Source organism: Capra hircus, chromosome 10 (assembly GCF_001704415.2).
Source record: "Capra hircus breed San Clemente chromosome 10, ASM170441v1, whole genome shotgun sequence".
NCBI classification, from domain to species: Eukaryota; Metazoa; Chordata; class Mammalia; order Artiodactyla; family Bovidae; genus Capra; species Capra hircus.
Genome location: NC_030817.1, coordinates 32,651,800 through 32,678,401, shown reverse-complemented (window position 1 = coordinate 32,678,401; position 26,602 = coordinate 32,651,800). Strand labels below are relative to the sequence as shown.

The 26,602-nt window shown below is 36.4% G+C and overlaps 1 protein-coding gene across 1 annotated transcript; it reads left to right on the top strand.

Annotated features, from left to right (window-relative positions):
- PSMA3 (proteasome subunit alpha 3) lies at nucleotides 1,125-26,068 on the top strand. Its single transcript, XM_005685910.3, has 11 exons — nucleotides 1,125-1,258; nucleotides 3,892-3,974; nucleotides 11,990-12,113; nucleotides 14,901-15,002; nucleotides 15,078-15,151; nucleotides 16,500-16,572; nucleotides 17,995-18,060; nucleotides 20,614-20,660; nucleotides 22,707-22,774; nucleotides 25,451-25,515; nucleotides 25,922-26,068. Exons 1-11 carry the CDS (start codon nucleotides 1,238-1,240, stop codon nucleotides 25,964-25,966), a joined length of 768 nt encoding a protein of 255 aa, XP_005685967.1. The 5' UTR covers nucleotides 1,125-1,237; the 3' UTR covers nucleotides 25,967-26,068.

The following is a 26,602-nucleotide window of genomic DNA, read 5'->3' as shown; positions in this document are numbered from 1 at the left end:
CAACTGAATACAACATGTGATCTTGGATTTTCTTTGGCTGTGAAGGGCATTATTGAGGGATTTGCCAAAATCTGTAAACAAAGTCTGCAGATTAAAAAAAAAAAAAGGAATGGTACTTTTCTATTTTCACAGTTACAGTGAGGATATTTAAAATGATGTTCTTTTGGGGGAAATACACACGGAAGTATTTAGCAGTTTAAAAAATGCTGACAGCTTTCCATTTAAAATCAGATTAAAATTCGAACTATTATGAAATCTGATTCCATATCCACCTCTCTGATTTCACTTCCTGTCACTCTCTCCCGCTTGAGGCCATAATGACCTGACAGTTCCTATAATAAGCCAAGCTTATACTGAGATAACAATCCCAAATTTCCATTTAAGTATCACCCATTCGGAAAGTCATTCCTTAAATAACAGGTTTAAAGTTCAAACTTCCATTGTCTCTCTTTTTTTTTTTTTACCAAAAGGTGCAACTATTTGCCCATTTACTCCCTGTTGCCTGATTCTTCCCATTGAGTGTAAAGGATGAGGTGCCGTCTCTTTCATCGTTTCATCAGCAGGGTGTAACTTGAGTATTTGGGACATACAGAGTTCAACAAATAATATTTAATCAAGCTTATCCTCAATTCTACTAGAGTTATACAAAGGGTACTAATCCTGTAAAATTCCGACCTAAGCCCAGAGGTGATACCCTTAGAATGCAAGAATACAACTTTCTTCCTTCTTGTTAGAATAGGTGGATGATAGGGTCGCCTCAATATATTGGGTTAGAACCAGGCCGCCAATGGTGGAGGGAGACCTCTCCCTTACCGTTTTCTCTGGCCTTTGTAAGGGTATGAGAACATCTCTCCGTTTTGCTTTAAAAAAAAAATAAGGAAGCGAAAGAGAAGGATAAAAGATAAATAATAATTCTAGGAAAAGGACTGGCGGAGCTTCTCAAGCAACCAGAAGACAGAACGAATCTACGAACCCAAACCGAAGACGAAACAACCAGGAGCCTGCCTAACCCCGGTGAGATTGCTTTTGCACATGCGCGTTACTTGCCAGGTGCATTTCCCGCCCCCTCCTTTCCCACAATCCTCTGTTCCGTGGACCAACGCTCCAGGAACGAGCTACAGAAAAGACTATTGGTTGAAAGAATAGTCAATGAGAGAGCTTGTTACTAGTCTCTTACTGTGGTGCTGGGGGATCGCTTTAGGCCTGAACCCATAAGCGTCCAAGTGGTTTTGGCACCATGAGCTCAATCGGCACCGGGGTGAGTTCTTTGTTTCTCTGTGTGATAGGCTAAGGATTAGCGTGGAAGGGAACGCGGACAGACCGCGGTGGGTGCGCGGACTCGGGGTCCTCTGGGACTGCCTGGGGGCAGGTGGGCCGCTTCCAGTTGTGCGGTGCCGGGCGGTCTAGGCCCGCGCCTGCGGTGACCGTGACTTGACGCTTCTCAGCGCAGGTGTAGCGGGCTTGGCCGCGCAGCGGTGAGATTTGGAGCCTCTTTAAAAGGTTGCTGAGTCACTTTCTTTAGCCACTTAGGGAAACCGAAAGTGGAAACTCTTGAGGCCTGAAATGGTGTGTGTGCACGCGCTGTGAAGGACTTGGGCAACAATTAAGTTCTTGAGCACCACTGAGGCAAGGCGGCTTAAGAGTCCAAAGTTTGTGACGCCGCTTTCCAAGAACCTCTCCCCGCCTCCCCACCCTTGCGGTTCCTGGGGTGCTGCTGACTCCCGGGGATTCTCTGCCTTAGCTTCGAGGTTGCCGATGGACCTCTCTGTATGAGTCCCTGGAACCTTCTGAGAACTGATAAGGAAAATAGTCTAAAAAGCGGAATCTGAAGAATCTTTTCCATTTTTCCGTTGTCCCAGCTTTTCTCTTAGAGGAATAACAGCAGTGTGAGGTCTCGGTACCGTAAGCGTTTAAATGATTAGCTACGGACTTAACCGCTTCTTTGAACAGACTGTCCAGGATTTTGGAGTTAGATTTGTTAACTCGTTCGGCCTACTAACTTTCCTTTGTTAAACGTACTGCATATATACAGTCTTCAGCTTGTTCCTTTTATGTATTTCCCCATATAGAATACATAGTGTTTAGAAATATTTATTGATTGGTTCCACTAGAGGCATTGGGTAATGGGTTTTTCAGTTCATCTACTCCCATTGTGCATAAGATTTTGATTCTCACCATTAGGCCCAAATACTGGTTTTCTGAGTTGGATAATAGACAATTTATACTAAGGTTGTCATACCGTTTTTGGATTAGTTGATGCTCAGTAATGCATGTTGTAGCAAATTGACTTTGCAACTACATTAATATTACCCTAGGTTAATAGTGTTCTGAAGGGTTCTACAAACCTTTTAAAAATATTTGATAATATAAATAGGTGATAAATTTTGAGTATTACAGTGGTAAATATCTTCATTTGGCAGACCAACAGACCAATTACCCTAGATTAATAGTGTTCTGAAAGGTTCTACAAACCCTTTAAAAATGTTTGATAATATAAATAGGTGAGATATAAATAGGCTGGTAGAGTTAAAGATCTTCCTTTAACAGACCAACAAGCTGAGAGGCAAGAAACACCGCTGTTGAAGACTTAACGCTTGTCTTGTCCCAAGAACTCCAGATGGGAAGACCTGTCTTGACATTTCTCTCCACTTGATTATTTGATAGGCATTTCAAATGACACGTCCAGAGTAGATCTCTGAGTTTTCTTCTTCTGTTGCCATTTTGCATCTCCTACAATTTACATTTCTGTGAATGGTTCAATTTTAGTTGCTTAAATGAAAAAAAAAAAAATCTATGATGCACTTCTGAGTTCTTTTTTACTGTATTCCTAAAGCCAATCCATTAGCAAGGTTTTTTTGACTGCACACACTCAAAGGGTAATACCTTCCATGTCTTTCTCTCTTGTCTAAGACACTCCCTTTGGATTACCCTGTCTCTGCTTCCACTCTTGTTTTCTCTGTAATTCATTTACCAGATGAACAGCATTTAATAAAAAATTAGAACCTCTTCCCCTCACCCCACCCAAACTCCAATGACTTTCTATTTCATTTAGAATAAAACGTAAACTTCCTGCTCCAGCCTAAAATAAAAGACTTAGCATAGCTTGGCCCTTATATGCCTCTAATATAGTTTACTGTTCTGTTTACCATTTATGGTGCTCAAGATTCAGTGGCATTATTATTTCCTTTTCTTAATTTTGCTGCTCTTATTTCTGCCCTGAGGTCTTTTATGCCAGATGCCAGGACACTCCTCCATATTCTAAATGAGTAGTTACTTGTCTTTTAGGTCTGGCTCAGCTTAAATAACCTAAATATAATTTCTGTAGCAATGCCTTTCCTGATCAGGTAGTCTGTGGTATTCCCTGAGACCATAAGTTCACTTTGTCTTATTTTAGAACCTTTTATCTCCAGCACCTGGATCTGTTTGAGGTCTGATTTGAAAATGAAGGACTTTAAGAATGAGTAGTCTTTGTATTTTCTCATAGTGACTGACATAATAGATGCTTATTAAATATCTGAATGCTGAATGATGTATCCAAGCTCCTTTAGTTCATTACTGCCACAGCTATGAGAAGCTGTGGTACTAAAGAGAAGCCAGTGTTGTTTCTACACTGGTAATGGTAATTTTTTCAGAAATGAGCCATGTTCTGTGTGGGATAAGTTCTGACTTTACCCAGGACTTGTGTTCATTGCTTGTCAATAGCAGAAATCTAAAGTGTGTAACTTTTCTCTTAGCTGCTGTTCCTGCTTTGACATGCTTTCCCTTTCTCTTTACAGCAAAATCTTCACTGAGATTGAACACACATTTCTGATGTGTAAGCCATTTAGGAAAAAATTGTTATTACTGCCAAAGGTGCATCCTTCTAAGCTTGTTATTGCCTTTTCCTTGTAGTATGATCTGTCAGCTTCTACATTCTCTCCAGATGGAAGAGTTTTTCAAGTTGAATATGCTATGAAGGCTGTGGAAAATAGTAGGTAAGAAACAATGTTTTACTTGAAATTAGTGTGTTTTAGCCAAATATTAAATGTCTCCTTCTCTTTGTTTTTGGTAATTAGGCTTTATATGTTACTTTGGCACAAATAATACATGCCCTAAAATAATCTCAATTTATTAGTCATTTCCACATTTCTCTTTAGGCCAGCTCTTTCCATGTGACTATATTTCCAGTTGACTCCAGAATTACACACTTAAACATTCTACCATGTCTCAAGTGTATAAAGCCAAATTTATCAACATCTTTGCTAGCCCTTTTTCCCTTTTTCAGATTCTTGACTTATATCGTTGGTTTCCTTGGCCAATAGTTTTGTGACTTTATTGTCTAATCTTTTATTTCCTTGTGATTTCAGTGCCCTGTGCAATTGGTCACTTGATCATCTCAGCAGGGATATTTTTTATTTTTCTCTTCTGCTGCCATACTCCAAAAGGTGCAGGACCACCAAGATATTTTCCTGTTGGGTTTTTTTTTTTTTTTGGTCTTAAACAATAATCTTTACACAAAGCAGTACAAAATGAAGCAGTTCCTTAAAGAGTGACTTGGAGCTAGAAAATCCACCCTGAGCGTGAAAGTGTTAGTGTTAGTCGCTCAGTCGTGTCCTACTCTTTGCAACCCCATGGACTGGAACCCACCAGGCTCCTCTGTCCATGGGGTTTCCCAGACAAGAATCTGCAGTGGGTTACCATTTCCTTCTCTACACTCTGTTTAGAGTAATTCTCTAAAATGACCACTGTAACATCTTAGTTGAATTACTGGCTTGTTGACAAATTCTGAGTCTTACATTGAAGATTTTTATCAATTATATGATCATTTAAAAAAATCACTTCTAATTGAATAGTCTGCCAAGACAGGTTTCATTCTTAATTTTTTAATTGAACTATAGTTGATTTATAACGTAGTTTCAAGTGTATAGCATAGTGATTCAGTTATACATATATCTATATAATATATATATAAGTAATCATTGTATTTTTGAATATAAAGCAGCTTTGGTATGAGATAAAAGATTTTAAAAATTTTCTTTCATGTCATTCAGATCTCTTAAATTTTTTTTAGGTTGCTAAATAAGCTGTGTTGATGTTTGAGCTCAATGTTTTGAATGTAATGAAAAGTTGTATAATTGGAAAATGTTTTGAGAATATTAGAAAAGCCCATGTGTAGATGTAGTTTTCTCATTTTCTACTAATACCTTCAATATTCGATTATGGAATTTTCATGAGGTTATAGATAGTAACTGGTCTTTGCATGTGCTGGCACATAGCCCTCAGTGTGTACATGCTAAGTTGCCTTAGTTGTGTCTGATTCTTTGTGATCCTATGGACTGTAGCCTGCCAGGCTCCTCTGTCCATGGGATTTTCCAGGCAAGAATATTGAAGTGGATGGCCATGATGTTCTCCAGAGGGATCTTCCTGACCCATTGGCAAGCGGGTTCTTTACTACTACTAGTACCACTTGGGAAACCTCATAGCTCTCAGTAGATACTGAATAAAGAGATGTTCATTTTTTGTGTGTGCCATTTTCTTGGTGGTAGAAAGATGTATAGATTTCTAATGGTTTATGAAATAGTATTTAAAAATTTTTGAACAAATACACATTTTGAGTCTTCTTATGGGATTTGTTAGTGAAGCTAGTTGATTTTGTGTTTAAATGTTGTATTTTTATAGTTATAAGTACTTACAAACTGTCAGTATCTGATAATGTAGAAGTGAGGCAAGAATTTTAGGTTGAACTATATTTGTCATTGTGTACAAGGCCTGAAAGAGTTCAGAACAGAGCCAAATTCAAGAAAAGTTGACGTTTTTTCCCCTCTTGATAAAAGAAGATAGGCTCTTTGGCCAATAAATTGGAGCAAGATTTGAGGTAGTTTATTGTTTTTCTTTTCCTCCTTTGCATCTTTGCATTTTCATTGGTGTAAAAAAACAGGTGGAAGATGTCTTGACTAAGAAGAACTGGAGATACATTCTGAAACCATCTGTAACTGAGAAAATTGAGATTAGGCTGTGAGGTCTGTGTATTTTAGCAATTTGTTTTCTATAAATTATTTCTAAATATGACTTTAAACAGTTACATTTAATTTTGGGAGGGTCATGTGAACAGTTACATTTAAGCAAACTTAAATGTAATTTTAAAAACTGGAAACATTAAAAATGAATATTTTTTTACATAAAGAAAAATCACTTGGAAAGTTCCTTTTTTAAAGGGACTTATGTCACCTGGTATGATAGAATATTGGATGAGGATCAGAAGATGTGAATTTTCCTGCTAGCTGCTGCCAAATGGTAATAATATATAAGGTTCCAGTATTCAGTCCCCTGAATGTCACTTTTTTATCTGTAAAACTGGGATGCGGACATCTAATCTAACTGCTTCCCATACCTTACCAGAAAAATGAAATTGGAAAATTTTTACGTGTTTTGTGAGCTTGAAAAAGTGAATGTGAAAGTTGCTCGGTTGTGTCAGACTCTTTGCAACCCCATGGACTGTACAGTCCATGGAATTCTCCAGGCCAGAATACTAGAGTGGGTAGCCATTCCCTAAGTGGAAAATAGAAAAATTAGATGTGAATCTTCTTAAGAGTGAGACATATAGACTGATTCTTAGAAAACATTTAACCAAATAATTTTAAATAAGATTATATGCCTGCATTGAAAGGAGATATATTATTTTTTAGTTTATCATTATTTTTGCTGTTTAATTGGAGTATAGTTTAGTGGCTTTACAATGTAGTGTTAGTTTCTGCTATATTGCAAAGTGAATCAGCCACATGTATACATATATATCCTCTCTTCTTTGGAGTTCCTTCCTATTTAGGTCATCACAAAGCCCTGAGTAGAGTTTCTTGGGATGTACAATTTGTTCTCATTAGTTATCTATTTTATTCTTCAGTTCAGTTCAGTCGCTCAGTCATGTCTGACTCTGCAACCCCATGAACCACAGCACGCCAGCCCTCCCTGTCCGTCACCAACTCCCAGAGTCCACCCATACTCATGTCCATTGAGTCAGTGATGCCATCCAACCATGTCATCCACTGTCGTGCCCTTCTCCTGCCTTCATTCTTTCCCAACATCAGGGTCTTTTCAAATGAATCAGCTCTTCGCATCAGGTGGCCAAAATATTGGAGTTTCAGCTTCAACATCAGTCCTTCCAATGAACACCCAGGACTGATTTCCTTTAGAATGGACTAGTTGGATCTCCTTGCAGTTCAAGGGACTCTCAAGAGTCTTCTCCAGCACCACAGTTCAAAAGCATCAATTCCTTGGCACTCAGCATTCTTCACAGTCCAACTCTCACATCCATACATGACCACTGGAAAAACCATAGCCTTGACTAGATGGACCTTTGTTGGCGAAGTAATGTCTCTGCTTTTTAATATGCTGTCTAGGTTGGTCATAACTTTCCTTCCAAGGAGTAAGCGTCTTTTAATTTCATGGCTGCAATCACCATCTGCAGTGATTTTGGAGCCCCCAAAAATAAAGTCAGCCACTGTTTCCACTGTTTCCGCATCTATTTGCCATGAAGTGATGGGACCAGATGCCATGATCTTAGTTTTCTGAATGTTGAGCTTTAAGCCAACTTTTTCACTCTCCTTCTTCACTTTCATCAAGAGGCTTTTTAGTTCCTCTTCACTTTCTGCCATAAGGGTGGTGTCATCTGCATATCTGAGGTTATTGATATTTCTCCTGGCAGTCTTGATTCCAGATTGTGCTTCCTCCAGTTCCTCCAGCCTGGCATATCTCATGATGTACTCTGTGTATAAGTTAAATAAGCAGGGTGACAATATACAGCCTTGATGTACTCCTTTCCTGGAACCAGTCTGTTGTTCCATGTCCAGTTCTAACTGTTGCTTCCTGACCTGCATACAGGTTTCTCAAGAAGCAGGTCAGGTGGTCTGGTCTTCCCATCTCTTTCAGAATTTTCCACAGTTTATTGTGATCTACACAGTCAAAGCCTTTGGCATAGTCAATAAAGCAGAAATTGATGTTTTTCTGAAACTCTTGCTTCTTAGTAGTGTACATATGTAAATCCTAATCCACCACATTTCCCCCTTTCCCCCCTTGATATCCATATATTAGTTCTCTATATTTGTGTCCCTATTTTTGCTTTGCAGTAAATTCATGTATACTATTTTTCTAGCTTTCACTGGAAATCATTATATGTATGCATTAATATATAATAACTTGTTTTTCTCTTTCTGACTTATACTTCACTCTGTGTGACAATCTTTAGATCCATCCACGTGTCTGCAGATGGCACAGTTTCATTCCTTTCTATAGCTGAGTGATATTCCATTGTATGTATATCCCACACTTTCTTTTTCCATTCCTCTGTTGATGGACATTTAGGTTACTTCCATGTCCTTTCTAGTGTAAATAGTGCTGCCGTAAACATTGGAGTGCATGTATCTTTTTGAATTATGATTTTTTTAGGTATATGCCCAGGAGTGGGATTGCTTAGTCATATGGTAGTTGCATTTTTAGTTTTTTAAGGCACCTCTATACTATTCTTCTTAGTGGCTATACCAGTTTACATTCCCATCAACAGTGTAGGAGGGTTCCCTTTTTTCCACACCTTCTCCAGCATTTACTGTTTGTGGAATTTTTGCTGATGGCCATTCTGACTGGTGTGAGGTGATATGTCATTGTAGTTTTGATTTGTATTTATTTAATAACTAATGATGAACATTTTTTCATATATTTGTTGGCCATCTTTATGTCTCCTTTGGAGAAATTTCTGTTAAGGTCTTATGCCCATTTTTTAATTGGGTTGTTTTCTTGATATTGAGCTGTATGAGTGTTTGTATATTTTCGAGATTAATCTGTTGTCATTGCTTCCTTTGCAGATTATTTTCTCCCATTCTGAGAGTTGTCTTTTATGTTGTTTATGGTTTCCTTTGCTGTGTAAAAGCTTTTAAGCTTCATTAGGACCCATTTGTTTATTTTTGTCTTTATTTTCATTATTTATTATTTTTTGGCCGCATCTGTACAGCATGCGAGATCTTAGTTCCCCAACCAGGAATCAAACCTGTGTGCCCTGAGGTGTAAGTGTGAAGTCTTAACCACTTGACCACCAGGAAGTCCTAGAGATAAATTCTTTCAAAGAAAGAAATTCATTCTTGGGGATTTAAAAGTTAGATATTTTTGAGTACATTTTTTGTTAGGGACAGGTTAATAGTAGCTCAGATGATAAAGCGTCTGCCTACTATGCAGGAGACCAGGGTTCGAAAGCGTCTGCCTACAATGCGGGAGACCAGGGTTCAATCCCTGGGTCGGAAAGATCCCCTGGAGAAGGAAATGGCAACCCACTCCAGTACTCTTGCCTGGAAAATCCCACAGACCAAGGAGCCTGGTAGGCTACAGTCCATGGGGTCGCAAAGAGTCGGACACAACTAAGCGACTTCACTTCACTTCACTTTGTTAGGGACAGGAACTACCAAAACATATAATTAAGAACATATGAGAGGATACTTAAAACACTATTGAAAAAAACCTACATATGATGATCATAACTATTTTATAAAAGGATGCCCCTAGAAGGTAATATGCAAGAGAAAAAAAGGAGTTAAATTATAATTTTTCAGTTTATCCTCATTGAGGGGACAAGATATGAAAGGAAGATTGTGCAACATAATTGTGAGGCTAGATTGTTTAGAACAAAAATGTACACAAAATTGTGGTCTTAGGACATCCTTATACTTGAAAAAAAATCATTAGAACCTTGATGAATATTTAATTAAGTAGGCTCTTAGGTTCTATAAGTATTTACCATAATGCTCACCCCAAAGAGCATTTATTTATGCAGGTTATTGGTTCATCCCTATTTACTGTTAGAAATTAAAACCAAAAAATACTTCTAAATTTATTTAAATAACAGTAATAAAATTGCATGTTAACAAAAATTATGTTAACATTTATTAAAATACTTAAGTAACAATAACATTTTTAATGAAAATTACTTTTCCAAAGCATGGGAAAAAAGTGTGGTGAGAAGAGTTACATTGTTTTACATTCTTGAAAATCTCAGTGATGAATTGAATCTTAATAAAGGGCAGAGTCTCATAGTTGCTGCTGCTTCAGTATGTTGTAACTTTTGTTGAAGTTTGTGCCACAAATCAGGCTTCATATACATACGTAGTTGGAAAAGAGAGGAGTCATTTAATAACCTTATGCATGTTGTTTATTAATAGTGTACCGTACTGGACAAATTTTAGTATTGTAAAGGTTAGTTGTAGTGTGGAGTCTGAAAACATAATAATGAATTTTGTACTGTTATTAAAATCTATTGCACTGTTTTGTACTTTGCGTGTTTTATCTATGCACGATTTGTAACATTGTGTGTTGGTCATTTGGAAAATATTGGTTCACTGAGTTATAACAGACCTTCCAAAGTAGACATATTTCATTATAAACTGTTAGAAACATCACATTTTTAAATATCACCACCAATATGTTTTCCAAAACTCCAGTTTGTGTTTGAAAACTCAGATTTTATCACTGGCAAGAAAATACTCTTTTGTTTCCCTTGAAGTGACAGGCTCGTTTTATTCATTTTAGAGAAAAGTCTGCCACATACCTAAGTGTAAATAACCATAGTTATTATTCTTTGATGGTAAAAACAGCTGTTCCATGAAAAAATTTACATTTGAAAGCAGTTTATTAGTGCTTTTTCCTATATGCAACCATCATATTTTGATGTGCAGCAGAACTTGGCTAACTTGCTTTTTGTTAGGATAATAAAAAGATAGATACTTAAGGATTAATGTCTAATAAAATTAACTACAACTTTATCAGGGACATGCTTAACTAAAAATGTTTTTTTAAAAAAAAAAACTGAGCGTAGCAATAAAGAATACAATGAGTGGTATTTACTGCTACCGTTTATTGTCAGCCAATACCATTGGTGCAAACATCCACACAATGAAGAAAGTCAAATGATGTTTCTGTATTTTTATAAAGATAATTTTGACCTGACAGACGACACTTTGAGAACTTTTGGTTTAGGGAAAAAGACATTTTAGATTCTGAAAAATGAGGAAGATGAGAAATTGTAATAACTGGGAAAGGCTGTCTGAGACTATTCAAGTAAACTTGAGAAAGTTTGTGGAAATTTATTTAAATGTGCTGTGGTGAGGAGGAAGTGTATTCTAGTACCCAGGATAACTTCAATAAAGACTTGAAAGCAAAAATGGTGTTTGAGGGACAACAATGAGGTTGAATTCAGTAGAGCACAGAATTTATAATATGAAATTGAATTAGCTAGATGGGCTTTGCAGATTCTTGGGAGTTAGGAAATTTGGACCAAGGAATTTAAACTTGAAAAGGTACCTGAAGTGTGGGGGAAGGAGTGTCTGAAATTCTTTACAAAATTTGTGCATGTAACTCAGTTCATTTTTCTGGTTGTTTCTGATAGATACTCTTTGTTAAAAGAATTAGAAGATTTAAAATAATTGTTTTTTCTTAAAATGGTGGTGTATAATTTCTCCACATTTTACTTGTTTTTTTGATCAATTTTGTTTTAAACAGTTGAACAGAATGTTTATTCTTTTACCCTTACTGTAAGCAACACATTGTTAATGCAGAAAAAGCAAAAGGAGGGGAAAGGAGTATAATCTTTCCACCCAGATTAGAAACTGTTAACTTTTTAGTTTGTATGTAGCCTATCATTTGTGTGCATGGTATATACCATTTTTAATGGACATGGCTAGTCAGCATTTATCATAAGATAGCCAGCATATGCTAGATACTGTGCCACTTGTTACACATTTTTTAGCATCTTTTTCATTTGTGTATTGTCTTTCCATGTCATGACATGATTATTTGTATGGATCCAATTCATCACACTTTAGGATACTTGCCTTTTCTAGTTTTCAAATGTATTCGCTTTAAAAACTTGATATATTCTAAGAAACAGATTTGCCCGTTTTTTGTTTCTTTTAACTTGAGTTTACAAAGTTTGTTTTATTTTCAGTTAAATTGATTTTTTTTCTACTTGTTTCAGTACAGCTATTGGAATCAGATGTAAAGACGGCGTCGTCTTTGGGGTAGAAAAATTAGTCCTGTCTAAACTTTATGAAGAAGGTTCCAACAAACGACTTTTTAATGTTGATCGACATGTTGGAATGGTAAGGTCACATTTAAAAATGTTCCTTTTTGCTTTGTCCTGTTTCTTGTGACGTAATTAATTGGAATATATCAAAATGTAATTATAAGAACCTATTTATTACTTTAGCATTGAGGCAAAAACAGATCAGAGAGCAGCCATAGAAATAATCAGAAAGACTGGTTTGTGAACAGTTCACTATCTAAAAGAAAGGTGCGTGCATGCATGCTCAGTTGCTCAGTCATGTCCAACTCTTTGTGACTCCATGGACTGTAGCCCACCAAGCTCCTCTGCCCATGGAATTTTCCAGGAAGAATACTGGTGGCATTCTTATAACCCAATTGGAGATACATACGAAAAACCAAGTTGAAGCAAATGAGGAGGGGAGAGGAGTGAGAAGCTTGGGTAAAAAGTCTTGGCAGCGTAGATCGCCAATCAAGGCACATGCTTGAGAGGCAATAAGTCTTTAGCTTTTTGTATCCTTTCTGGGGATAACTGTCACACTGAAGATGTTATCAGAAAGAGAATACCTTCATAGTAAGGTGGAGTATCAGGAAGGGATGTCTGACTAAAGGAAAAGAGAGTACATCCTTTTTAGTAGCTTCATAAGCATCACTATATTTATTTCATGCAGCTGGTATGACATAAATAGATTACTGGGATATACTGAAGTCATCCTATATAAATATCAGACTTTCTTTAGTAGGTATAACAGTCCGGAAAAAAGAGAAAAGTGATTTTTAACCCTGCTTTCTGAAAAGTCAAGGAAGAAAAGTGAATATGTATTCTGTGTGCTAGGTACTATGCCAGAAGTTCTTTACATAAATTATCTCATGTAATCTTGACAAACCAGTGAAAGTAATATTAATCCCATTTTTACAGATGAGGAAACACTCAACTGGTAATGAAATGTGCTGGGATTCTTACTTGGGTCTCCATGGTCTGTGTGTTACTCTAGGGCCCATTCTTCAGGGTGAGATTCTGTAGGGTCCACTTACTCTGCTGAAGTATTGGTAGCTTCAGCTAGCTTTCAGCTTCTAAATAGCTTATTTAGAAATATTATTAGTATTTCTAAATAAGATGTATTACACACAACACAGACAGGACTAGCAAAATATAACCAGTAATCTATAAAGCTACAGATACATTTTTTTTTCCTTCAGTTATTTTTCTGAATCTGTTTTCTCTCCTGAACAAATTTATTACTGCCAATGAAACTGGTATGTTTTCCTGAAACTTGGCCAGATTGTAACCTAACTGGTAGAAGGGAATTAGTGAATTCTGCTTTCTTTTACTTAGTAAAAAAGATAGCTTTCGGTAGGTGTATTTTGAAAAAAATCATATATGCTTATAGATAGTTCAGTGGTGGAAAGATTTTCCTAGAATTTTCAGATTTGTCCCATTTGTTATTAAAAACTGATGGCATTCCATGCAACTGGAAATTGGCAAAATATTAGACATTGAAGAAGGTTGGAGAAAAAAAGGATTGATAGTCTGTCTCCACAGTTGTCATCTTCAAGTGATTTGACAAATTACTAAACTTCACAGTGAGTTTTATCCAAAGCAATGGAAGATTATTTAAATCATGAAAATTACTACCTGGGTTACTCTAAACTCCAGTTCCCTCACCTGCAAAACTATGGTGGTAATAGTGCCTGTCCTCATGTGTAATTATGTAAAATGCTTAGCATGTCATGAGTGATCAGTAATGGATTAAGGATTTTCATAATCATTACTATTACTAGGTAGCAGTAGAAGAAAAGGCTATTAAAATTTTTGATAACATTTATTCTGAAAATCTTCTTATGTCAGTGGTTTCCAGTACCTGTAACTGTTTCAACATTTCTCTTTTCATGGTTTCCCTAGACCTAAAGAAATACCCAGTGGTTCTGTGTATTATATATGTAGGTCTAAATAACTATTTATGTTCTAAAAACTTGGTAGCTATAAAAACAAAACCTCACCATATGACAGTAAAATAAAAATGTTTTTATTTTCAAACAACAACTACTACTAACGTGTACTGTCCAGTGTCTTAAAGTTTGGAATTGGATTAGATGGCTGTGCCCCACCCTACTCTGCTTCCTGTTTCACACTGATTTTTGCACAGTGCTTATTTTCTGTCACAGCAGCCCTAGCTTCTCAGTGATCCGATGGCATTGAAAGGAATGTGGAATGATCTGATGTTGAAACTGAACTACTTCAATATGTGTTTCCCCCAAAACTTACAACACCCCACAACTCTGAGTTTACTGTAGTTCGCTGGGATATCTCAGTGTGTGGTTTGGTAATTGCAGTTGTAAGCCACTGGATTTGTGGTTTGTCATGTTTTGGTTTGGCATTACAATTCATTAGTACACTGAAAAAGAAAGGAGTTTTGAGGTTATGCCTTTTAAATCAAAACTTTTAATAACTTTTTAAACATAGAATGGCTTTAAATTAAAAACCAGTTGTAACCAAAACCCATGCATGGTTTTATTCTTCTTTGTGGTTGTTTTAGTCTTTATAATGAAGTGGGAAATAGGGAGACATGGAGTTTTTTTTAATGTGGTCATTTGACAAAAGAATGAAGTCACAGTTGGGAAATTTCCAAATTGTTATCCCATACTCAAGCATCGAAGTTCCAGGATGCCTTGCAAAGATGGTGATTTGGTCACTACTTTGTGTCTGATTCTTGCAAAGACCTTTAAGCCTAACTAATTGATTCTAATGATGATGCTTGTTAAAAATATCAAGTAAGCCTGTCACAGTCACGTGCTTTTCCTTCATTTATGATAGGAATGGTAATTGGTACTTTTTGTTTTTTCAGGCAGTAGCAGGTTTGTTGGCAGATGCTCGTTCTTTAGCAGACATTGCAAGAGAAGAGGCTTCCAACTTTAGATCTAACTTTGGATATAACATTCCACTAAAAGTAAGTTGGTAACGGTTGAGCCTCTGGAACAGCAAGAGAAGAGTCTTAATAAACTCTTCTGTTTCACCCCCACAGCATCTTGCAGACAGAGTGGCCATGTATGTACACGCGTATACGCTCTACAGTGCTGTTAGACCTTTCGGCTGCAGGTATGAAATTTAGTGAGATATTCAGTGATATCTGTACTACAGTTATCTGTTTTCCCAGCATCTTATTAACCTTTTATACCCTTAAGAAATGAACTTTCATCAAGATGTACTTGAACTTTTTTATTGTATCTATGTGACATGATGGATATTACCTAAACTTGTGGTAATCATTGCATTTCACAGTGTATATAAATCAAATCTTTATGCTGTGCACCTTAAATTTAATGTAGTGATGCATGTCAATTATTTATTAATAAAACTTCGGGGGGGGGATTCTCTGAAATTAGATCCAGACATTTTCAGGAAGTTGCAAACTGATTTTATTAAAATTTTTAAAAAAATTTTATTTTTGGGTCTTTGTTGTTGTGCAGGCTTTTCTCTAGTTGTGGAGAGCAGGGGCTGCTCTCTAGTTGTGATGCATGGGCTTCTCATTGTGGTGGCTTCTCTTGTTGCCGAGCACAGGCTATAGGGTGTGTGGCCTTCAACAGTTGTGGCTCCTGGGCTCTAGAGCACAGGTTCCATAGTTGTGGTGCATGGGCTCAGTTGCTCCGCAGTATGTGAGATCTTCCCAGATAAGGGATCGAGCCTGTGTGTGCTGCACTGGTAGGCAGACTCTTCACCACTGAGCCACCAGGGAAGCCCCCCAAACTGATTTTAAATAGAGTTCATTTGTTGTTATTACGTAGTCAACTGTACTGACATCTTAGTTTTTTCATTAGTTTCCGTCTTATCTTGTGTAAGCAACAGGTAAAGTGCTCTTAAATGGGAATTGGTTGTTATGGTATTCTGCACATGAAGTAGTAATATAAGATGAGGCTGGTTTCTATTTATAATTTCCAAAGAATCAGTAATTCATATGATTGTTCAGTACCCTAATTTTAATTTTGTTGCACATAAAAAATGCATTGAATCAATTTGGATTATTGCAGGAAAATAATTGGAGGAATATTCGGGAATAGCCAAGAAAGAATGAAGGGTGGAACAAGAGTTTGAGGTAGCTTCAGTGTGTTCATAGCAAGAATTTTGTTCCCTTGGCTTTTTCATGTTTATGCCTTTAGCTCTTGGGCCCTCGTGTTATGTCTGTGTATCAGTACTCCTTTCCCTGCAGAGCTATCCTTGCAGGAAAGGTTGATTAGAAAGTTTAATACTAAATCAAGGCACATGAATTTTGAACGTTTTCAAGTATATACTAGTTTTTATCCAAACTATATTATCAGAGTGCTTACTGTCAGTTATATGGGTATTAGTCAATGTTTACCTTAGAAAGTAAATTGCATTTTTATCGCTGTACTTTTTAATACTTTTCTGGTATTAAGAACCATGGTTTAAAATGATTACTTTTGTGCAGTTTCATGTTAGGGTCTTACAGTGTGAATGACGGTGCACAACTCTACATGATTGACCCATCGGGTGTTTCATATGTGAGTTAATTTTGAATCTTCTGAAATTCTATTTCCAGTTTAATGGTCTCTCACTTAAATCATATATTCAGATTATATGATGTTTCTTTAATATTCATTTAATATTTTCTTATTTAACATTAATAACAAGAACCTATGGGTATGAGACAGAGCAAAGATTTGTGACTCTTTTTTTGGACTGTGCCATATGGCATGAGAGATCTTAGTGAACTGACGAGGGATTGAACTTGTGCCCTGTGTGTTGGGAGTGTGCATTCTTAACCACTAGACCACCAGAGAAGTCCCAGATTTGTGGCTTTTAATATGCTACTGTAGAAACTGCATGGTTTAGTCGCTGAGTCATGTCCAACTCTTGTGACCCCGTGTAGCCTGCCAGGCTCCTCTGTCCCTGGGATTCTCCAGGCAGGAATACTGGAGTGGGTTGCCATGTAGAAACTGCATAATCAACATAAAATTTTGGATATGTGCTATTTTATTACCATAAATATTAGCAGTGTCTTTAAAATGAATATAATGCCCTCCCTTTTGAAGTTTTTTGATGTTGTTTTGGGGTTTTATTTTGTTCTTTTTCTGGTTTCACTACATGGCTTGTGGGCTCTTAAGTTTCCTGAACAGGGTTCAACCAGGGATCTAACCCAGGTCCATGACAGTGAAAGCCTGTGTCTTAACTGTTGAACTGCCAGGGAATTCCCCAGTACAAAGGATTTTAAGTGGGATTTCTTAGATCTTTCTCTAATAATCTTTTCTTGAAGTACCTTCTGAGATTTTAATGGTTTTTATACTCATTAACAAAATTAAGGCTCTTTAGGTTTTGTCATTACATGCAAGTATAGTTATACAAGTATGACTGGACATACTTAATTAAAAAAAAAAAACCTTTACAATATAGATTAGAGAATTCCCTGGTGGTCCATGGGTTAGGACTCCGTGCTCTCACTGCCTGCTGGTTGGGAAACTGAAAATTCCACAAGCTGCACTGGTGCTGCTGAAAAATGTGTATATATTCATTTAGAAGGCTTAGCGTATTTAACTCTTAGGGATTATTTCTTTCTCTCAAAAATCATTCCAATTCATAAAGCTAATTGTTTTTCTATTTCTAGCCTCAAATACACCTCTAGCTCATGGTCTGTGTGTGTGTGTGTGTGTGTGTGTGTGTGTAAAATGATATAATTTGTTTTCCTTTGGATATTTCTTGAAAATAATCCAGGTTATTCTATACTTAAGTTTGATATTTTAAACGTTTTGAGTCCCTTGTTATTCATTTTAGTAAATGTCTTTTTACTGTATTTCTCCATATGTGGTTTTGAATATCATTTAGCATCCTTCTATTAATCTTTAAATAGAAACAGTAGTCATTAATGACTTATGATAGTATATTAATTTAATAATACTTTTTTTTTGGTGTATGTTCTTTTTAAATAGGGTTATTGGGGCTGTGCCATTGGCAAAGCCAGGCAGGCTGCAAAGACAGAAATTGAAAAGCTTCAGGTAATAATTTTTATTGTTTAAAATTCCGCTATACCATTATTCTCATGTGGTTAAGTTTCATCACCACAGACTAAAGCTTTTAGTCCCAAGTGTGGTTTGCCATTTTGAGTCAAGCTTTCTGAAGCTGTTAGATTGGTTGAGCAGGAAAGCTGGCAGCATATTATCTTTAGAGTTGTGTCATGGGTCCTTTTAAGATTTTTATGGCTGTCTAATCTTAAAAAAAAAAAATTTCATATCATTTCACAAAATCCTTGAGACCCATTCACTGAACCCTGTGCCCCTTAGGTTCAGAACTTTGGTCTTTTACTCTATCATTTCTTTCATCTAGAAAACAGCTTTTGTCTGAAGTCTTACACATTAAAGTCTGTGCTCCTTTGCTTCTCTTTCCTTTGTTCCCAACATCTATTACTGTGGAAAAAGTTTCTTAAAAATTTGCTGGCTTTCCTTTTAGCTATAAATTGATGAACTTGACATTGAAATAGTACCCACAAACTCTTCATTGCTTATCAGAAACTTGCTTAAAAGACAGGCATATGATTTAGCAGTATTTTGGTAAATTAGTGACAAAAATTTCTTGTACATTTAATGTTAATGCTGTACTGGAACCTTGTTCAACTAATTCACTTTCAGCTTTTTTAATGCTCAGCTTTTAGTGCTTGGAATTTAACACCAAATTCTAGACCTGTAAAAGCCTAATTTATGTTTGGTATTTTAGGATTGATAAAATTGACAAAAGGACCTTAGAGATCACTTAGTCTAAGTCCAACCCTCGGTTAAAACACACTGGGTAGAGTCATAGACTTGCTTACAAACAATCCAAGACCTTATAACTCTTAGACCAGTGGTCTTTTCTGTCATATATTCTTTTCTACTAGGGCTTATAGGATATTGAATGTAGTTCATTGTGCTGTACAGTAGGACCTTGTTGTTTATCCATTCTATATATGTAATAGCTTACATCTGCTAATCCCAACGTCCTGCTCCATCCCTCCACTAGCCCCCTTCTCCCTTTTCCTTTGCAACTACAACTCTGTTGTCTAAATCTGTGAGTCTGGTTTTGTTTCATAATTAAGTTTATTTGTGTCATATTTTAGATGCCACATATGAGTGATATTATATGGTGTTTGTTTTTCTCTTTCTGACTTACTTGACTTTGTATGATAATCTCTAGTTGGAATGCTTTTTACAGTTTTATTGGAACATAGCCATATCCAGTCACGGGCTGCTTTTGCTCTAGTACAACAGTGGAGTTTAGTAGTTGGAATGGAGACTGAAAACCTTATCCCTATGATGAAAGTCTAAAATATTTACTACTTGGCCCTTTAACAGAGTTTGCCAGCCCCTGCTCTCAATCATTACTCTGGTCTGCTTTTCTACTTGTGTTCTGTTTACCAAGAATGTAATTTTACAAAGTAAACTTTACCAACGTATGTAAAAATGTATTTGACATTTAAGATGTATCGCTTCAAGTTTAAGTTTACCTTTGTATGTTACAATTAATCTACTAAATATAAACTGTAACTTGTAAGGGCAAAAATATGAATATCAGTATTTTCCTTTTCTTCACCCCCAATTTGCCATGAAAAAGTTTAATCAGAAATTCAATCAGAAAAAATACAACAAACATCTGTCTAGACTGAACAGTTGTTGCTTTCCAATATTTTTCCTATTTCTATGAGCCTGGGCATCAAGATTTGTAAATATTAAAAAAATACAAAAATATTAATAAGCCCAATTTAGAGATACAGTAGTTAAACCACCTCAAGTTTAGATTGCTGTATGACTGTTCATTATTTTTTCACTATTTTCCATCCTCCACATATTCAGAATATGAATACCAGGTTTGCACATTTTAAAAAATTTTGTCAAATGTGTTCAGAAACACATATACTTAAAAAAATTTCTGCACTGGTTACTTGCAGTACCTTTAGTATAATAGACTTTTCTGCCGGGCATCTAAAGGCTATTTTTCTGCCTTGATTTCCATATGTTCACTTTTGCAGTTCATTTATCTTCCTCATAATCAAATCAGATAAATCTGTGTTCTAAGATTCCACTCAGATCTTGGTTCTTTAGAGCTTTCCCTGACAGTTTCCCTTCAGAGCTTTTCCTTTGCAGTTTTGTCTTGAACAGTTTCATGAGGGTTAATTTATCCTTGTTTATCTAACATATAGAAGTATTTGTGGTTTGTTTGCTTCTTATTATCCTGAATTCACTATAAAGAAAAAAACATTTCTTGATAATCTTTTAAATGTCAGGGTCTGCCTGTGAATAAATTCATAAAGGAGTCTAGATTTTTATAAAGTTTAATACACAAAATTATTGGTGCCCAAGGCTTTTTTTGGATAATCATTAAAAAACATTAAACAGTAAAAAACTTAAGTTCTGTTCTTTTTGAATTTCAGGTTATTTTCCTTGGTTTTATATTTAAGAATCTTACCTCAAGAGCATAGGTTACATAAAAGTTGCAAAAAGAATCTGAAAAGTTACACAAGTGGAAAGTGTTCTTCCTTTGACTCGTAACATAATGAATATATATTTTATTTTCTGTAGATGAAAGAAATGACCTGCCGTGATGTTGTTAAAGAAGTTGCAAAAATGTAAGTTGAAATTTTCATTAGTATTGACAAATATTTCACTTGACCTTACCTTATACGTTAATCCTAAGAGGCTATTTTGTTTGGAAATTAGTTATTGCATTAATTTTAGGTGAATCCAACATTCTGAGAGGCTTCATTTTAGGTGACAGTGAATAGGATGGGAAAAAACAGCTTTTGATAAAATATACTCCTGTTCCATTGACAGAATTCAAGGTTTGGAGGATATAGTGAACCTCTAGAGACTTCATTTGCTAGCTCTCGACTTCTTAAATCTCAGAAGTCCCAATAATATTAACCTTAGCTTATAACTTTAAGGTCTACAGCTGAAGTTCTTATAACAAGATGAATAGAGAAGTATTTCAGAACATCTAGAAATAGCTTAAGAAAGCCTGAAGTAGTTTATGTTACAGATACCTAGGTAGAAAGCTGTGTAACAGTTAGTAAGCAGCAACAATGCCAGTAAAATCTCAGTGACCATGCTTCAAAATACATTATTTTTTTAGATCAAAGAATGTAGGCATTTAGTATTTCAAAAAATCTGATAAAATGCTGGTTTTGTAGTCAGCTTTTCAGAGTTAAAGAGTAATAAATGTAATATTCCAGAGAATTCATAACACCTCTGTTCCACATTAGAACTACGTCATCATGGTCTAGTCAGCAGGTTTTACATCTAATAATATGTGCAAGGGGAAAAAAAAAGTCCAGGAGGGTCTATCATGATAAACCTATTATTTGAATGATACTCTTAATCTGTGTACTGATAGTTGTAACAAAATATTAAACTCACAAATGTTTTATAATTTTATACTAATCTACCACTGCTGCTACTGACGCCCTCCTTCCCCCACTGCCTTTTTACCATGAGACCCTTGCCCTTTCGTGTGAAGGGGAATCCATTCCATTCTGTGATTGTCATTTATTAATAACGACAACCTAGAGGACACTGGCAACTAACATATAATAGAACCAATAAGAAGTAAATAATCATTGAATTGTACAACAGTTTTTTTCCTTCATCGAGAAGTCATCTGGTTATCAGTTCTTACCACAGCTTTTATTTTTATATTGTTCTGTGTAGGAAAGCCATCCTTTCATCATTTAATAAAATGGAGCACTGTGCCTCTTTTAGTTCTGGAAAGTTTAAGATGCTTTCTTATGTTACAGCTGTTATAGCAAGGATTTAGGAATACCCTCCAAATTACTTTTGCTACTTTGTTGTGGGAGATGGTAAAGTATAAAATTTTAAAAAAAGCTTTGCTGATACTTGTTTTTACTTTTTATAAATAATTTTATTTTTGGCTGTGCTGGGTCTTCATTGCTGCTCAGGCTTTTTCTCTTGTCCTGCATAGGCTCCTCACTGTGGCCTGGTAGCTTCAGTAGTTGAACTCCCAGGCTCTTAAGAGCACAGGTTCAGTAGTTGGGGCCCATAGTCTAGTTGCTCTGCAGCATGTGGGATCTTCTGGGATCAGGGATCAAACCCATCTGCTGCATTGGCAGGCAGATTCTTTACCACTGAGTCATGAGGGAAGCCTTGTTTTTACTTCTACTTTTCATATGTTGTGTGACACTGCTTCCTTGTTTGCTGCAGTTTGTCTTGTACTGTTTAAAGGTCAGGTTTAGGGACATCCAGAATAGTAAAGGGGTTTAAAAAGATTCCTGCCAAGAAAGTGCAGAATGAATACTAATTGTAAGCTAATAAATTAGTTTTTGTTTAAAAATCAGTTAATGAATAGAAAATACCAAATATCCTGGAAAGGCACAGGTAATAGCTTTCTCCTATTTGAATGTTCCTTATGAGACATCTTAGTTCTGTCTCTGAAAGAATGTATCAAAGTAAACAGCTTGGGTTGTATAAAGGTATAAGGTATAGTGAATCCTTTGTAGTATTTAATTTTTTATCAGTCCTAGTTAATTTTCATAATATAGACTATACTGTGTGTGTAATTTTATAAATCCTTATATTAGGAATGGATGTTGATTTGCTGAGTTGGGTGCATGAACTATGTTTGTAGATGGCCAAATGTGAATTTCTTCTTTCTGTTCTAGAATTTACATAGTACACGATGAAGTTAAGGATAAAGCTTTTGAACTAGAGCTCAGCTGGGTTGGTGAAAGTAAGTGATTATTCTGTACTTACTTGCTCTCAGAGTCATCTGTACCAAGCCTAATTTACTATAAGTGCCATTTTTTTTTCAATCTTAAAAAAAATTTAGTAATGGCATGTACCCATAGAAAAGTACACAAATAACAAACAGCATGGATACATTAGTGAAACACTAATTTGGTCAACAGTAGACCAGCCTGCCAAATTACCCTTCAGTTTTCAGTTCAGTAACTCAGTATTGTCTGACTCTTTGTGACCCCATGAACTGCAACATGCCAGGCCTCCCTGTCTATCACCAACTCTTGGAGTCCACTGAAATGCATGTCCATTGTGTCAGTGATGCCATCCAACCATCTCATCCTCTGTGGTCCCCTTCTTCTCCTGCCCTCAATCTTTCCCAACATCAGGGTCTTTTCAAATGAGGCAGCTCTTTGCATCAGGTGGCCAAAGTATTGGAGTTTCAGCCTCAACATCAGTCCTTCCAACGAACACCCAGGACTGATCTCCTTTAGGATGGACTGGTTGGATCTCCTTGCAGTCCAAGGGACTCTCAAGAGTCTTCTCCAACACCACAGTTGAAAAGCATCAATTCTTCCACGCTCAGTATTCCAACACTCACATCCATACACGACTACTAGAAAAACCATAGCCTTGACTAGACGGACCTTTGTTGGCAAAGTAATGTCTCTGCTTTTGAATATGCTGTCATAACTTTCCTTCCAAGGAGAAAGCATCTTTTAATTTTGTGGCTGCAATCACCATCTGTATTGATTTTGGAGCCTAGAAAAATAAAGTCAGCCACTGTTTCCCCATCTATTTGCCATGAAGTGATGGAACCAGATGCCATGATCTTAGTTTTGTGAATGTTGAGCTTTAAGCCAACTTTTTCACTCTCCTCTTTCACTTTTTATCAAGAGGCTCTTTAGTTATTCTTCCCTTTCGGCCATAAGGGTGGTGTCAGCTGCATATCTGAGGTTATTGATATTTCTCCTTGCAATCTTGATTCCAGTTTGTGCTGCTTCTCATGACGTACTCTGCATATAAGTTAAATAAGCAGGGTGACAATATACAGCCTTGACATACTCTTTTCCCAATTTAGAACCAGTCTATTGTTCCATGTCCAGTTCTAACTGTTGCTTCCTGACCTGCATACAGGTTTCTCAAGAGGCAGGTCAGGTGGTCTGGTATTCCCATCTCTTTCAGAATTTTCCACAGTTTATTGTGATCCACACAAAGGCTTTGGCTAGTCAGTAAAGCAGAAATAGATGTTTTTCTGGAACTGTCTCGCTTTTTCGATGATCCAGCGGATGTTGGCCATTTGATTTCTGGTTCCTCTGCCTTTTCTAAAACCAGCTATCTGGAAGTTCACTGTTCACGTATTGCGGAAGCCTGGCTTGGAGACTTTTAGCATTGATTTACTACCGTGTGAGATGAGTGCAACTGTGCGGTAGTCTGAGCATTCTTTGGCATTGCCTTGCTTTGGGCTTGGAATGAAAACTGACCTTTTCCAGTCCTGTGGCCACAGCTGAGTTTTCCAAATTTGCTGACATACTGAATGCAGCACTTTCACAGCATCATATTTTAGGATTTGGAATAACTCAACCCTTAAGCCTCCATTAGGTCAACAACCCTTACCTTCTCCAAAAGTAACCATTGTCTTGAATTCCAGTAGACAACTGGGCTCTTTCCAGTGTTTACTGAAATGAATAACGCAGCTGTGGATGTCCTTTACATCTACTGTGGCATGCATATGTAGTAGCATTCTAGAAATTTATGTTGAGTGGAATTGGTGGATCATGAAATAAGCATTCATTCAATTGCAGTATTGGCCACAATGTGTTCTGACTGCTGGGTCCTTTTGTAATACAAACCAAGCTAGAATAAATTTAGGAGGTACTGATGGAAAAGTTCTGCTTAATAAGAGACTATATATTGTGAGTAGTTTACTTTGAAACATCCATTGCATACAGTATTATTGGAAAGTAACCTTTTTCCTTTCTGGGAAGGCAACCATAGGGCTTCAGGGACAGATTTTAAAATCTATTCATGCTGTGAATAAATTGTTCAGTCGCTGACTCATGAATCTTTGCAACCCCATGGACTGTAGTATACTAGGCTCCTCTGTTCTCCACTAAATCCTAGAATTTGCTCAAATTCATGTCCATTGAGTTAGTGATGGCTGTGTAACCATTTCATCCTCTGCTGCCCCCTTCTCATTTTGCCTTCAACCTTTCCTAGCATTAGGTCTTTTCCATGTTGTTGGCTCTTCACATCAGGTGGCCAGAGTATTGGAGCTTTGGCTTTAGCATCAGTCCTTCCAGTGAATATTCAGGGTTGATTTCCTTGCAGTCCAAAGGACTCTCAAGAGTCTTCTCCAGGACAATTCAAAAAAGCATCATCAGTTCTTTGGCACTTATCTTTTTGGTCCACCTGTCACATCAGCATGACTACTGGAAAAACCATAGGTTTGACTGTGTTTGTGAATATATATATGTGAATGAATGCTCAGGATTTATAGCACAAGGATAAATCATAGCATAATTTCTTTAAGTGCTTATGTAGGGGAAGAACAAAGATGAGGTCAAAGAATCTGGTATTATCTGGATTGGCTAGATTATTTAGTCTTTTCAAATCACAGTGACATTTCTCATTTTTAACTCATTTAAATATATGGCTTAATTTACAGTAACTAATGGAAGACATGAAATAGTTCCTAAAGATATAAGGGAAGAGGCAGAGAAATATGCCAAGGTAAGCCATAGCATGAAAACAGCTCAAGGTAAAAGCATCATGGAAATATGTTGAATTCTATTAAATAATACTTAAGAGTTGAGCTGAACTAAAAGAAACTTTCTAGGTTATCCTCAATGGGGATAGAGTTGCCCTGGTTCCAAAAAAAATTTTTTTGTGCATGTGAAAAATGGCAAGGTGTTTTGAGAACATTTAATGCTTTCATACCGTGTGTATCCTGTCAAGAATATAGTCATTGATACAGCAGGATGTACTTAAGACATTCAAGTAAAGTGTAACGTAAAGTGTAACATTCTAAACCAGTGTTCCATTTTACTTATAAAGAATTTTGAATGACAAGCACTTAGATTCAGGTTGTTATAGCAGTGCTAAAAATTGATTTTAAACACTGTTTTTCTCTTACCAGGAATCTTTGAAGGAAGAAGATGAATCAGATGATGACAACATGTAACATTAACTTGTACATTAAATTTCTAATACAGTCCCATGTAACTATTTAGCCCTTTGGATTATTACGTACCAATTTTCATTAAATTTTTGTCTTACAACGATTCAAGTTTGGTTAATATTTGCCTGACAAAACTGGTGGGGGTAATTGAGCACCTGTTTATTCAGCATTAAGATGTAGCTTTATGCCTGTTGTAAAATTCCTTAGTTAAAATACTGTAGACAGAGGCTTTGGAATCAGATTAATTTAAAACCCCATCGCTCATCTGTATCATATCCTGCTGGACTGTTGTTTTGCATCTACCAGCTTCATAGGTAATTGATGCCACTGCTCAGCTTTGTGTTTAATGAAGTAATTGTTGGTTAACAGCCACTGTTAACCTTTAGAATTTTATTTTTATTTTGAGGAGTGGAAGGATTCAGAAAGTCCCTATTGTGTCACTTTAAAAATTTCTTGATCCGTAAGTTCAAATTTAAAAAGCCGTATTTTATGCTTAAAAATATATTAGAATGCATATGTAAGTGCTCTGTAAACAAAAAACTGTTATTGAGTGGTATAATCAGCTTTGCGGCCTTCAAGGAACAGTAGCACCCACAGGAGGAACACTCTGAACTCAGGCCAAGTATGCTGGGTATACAC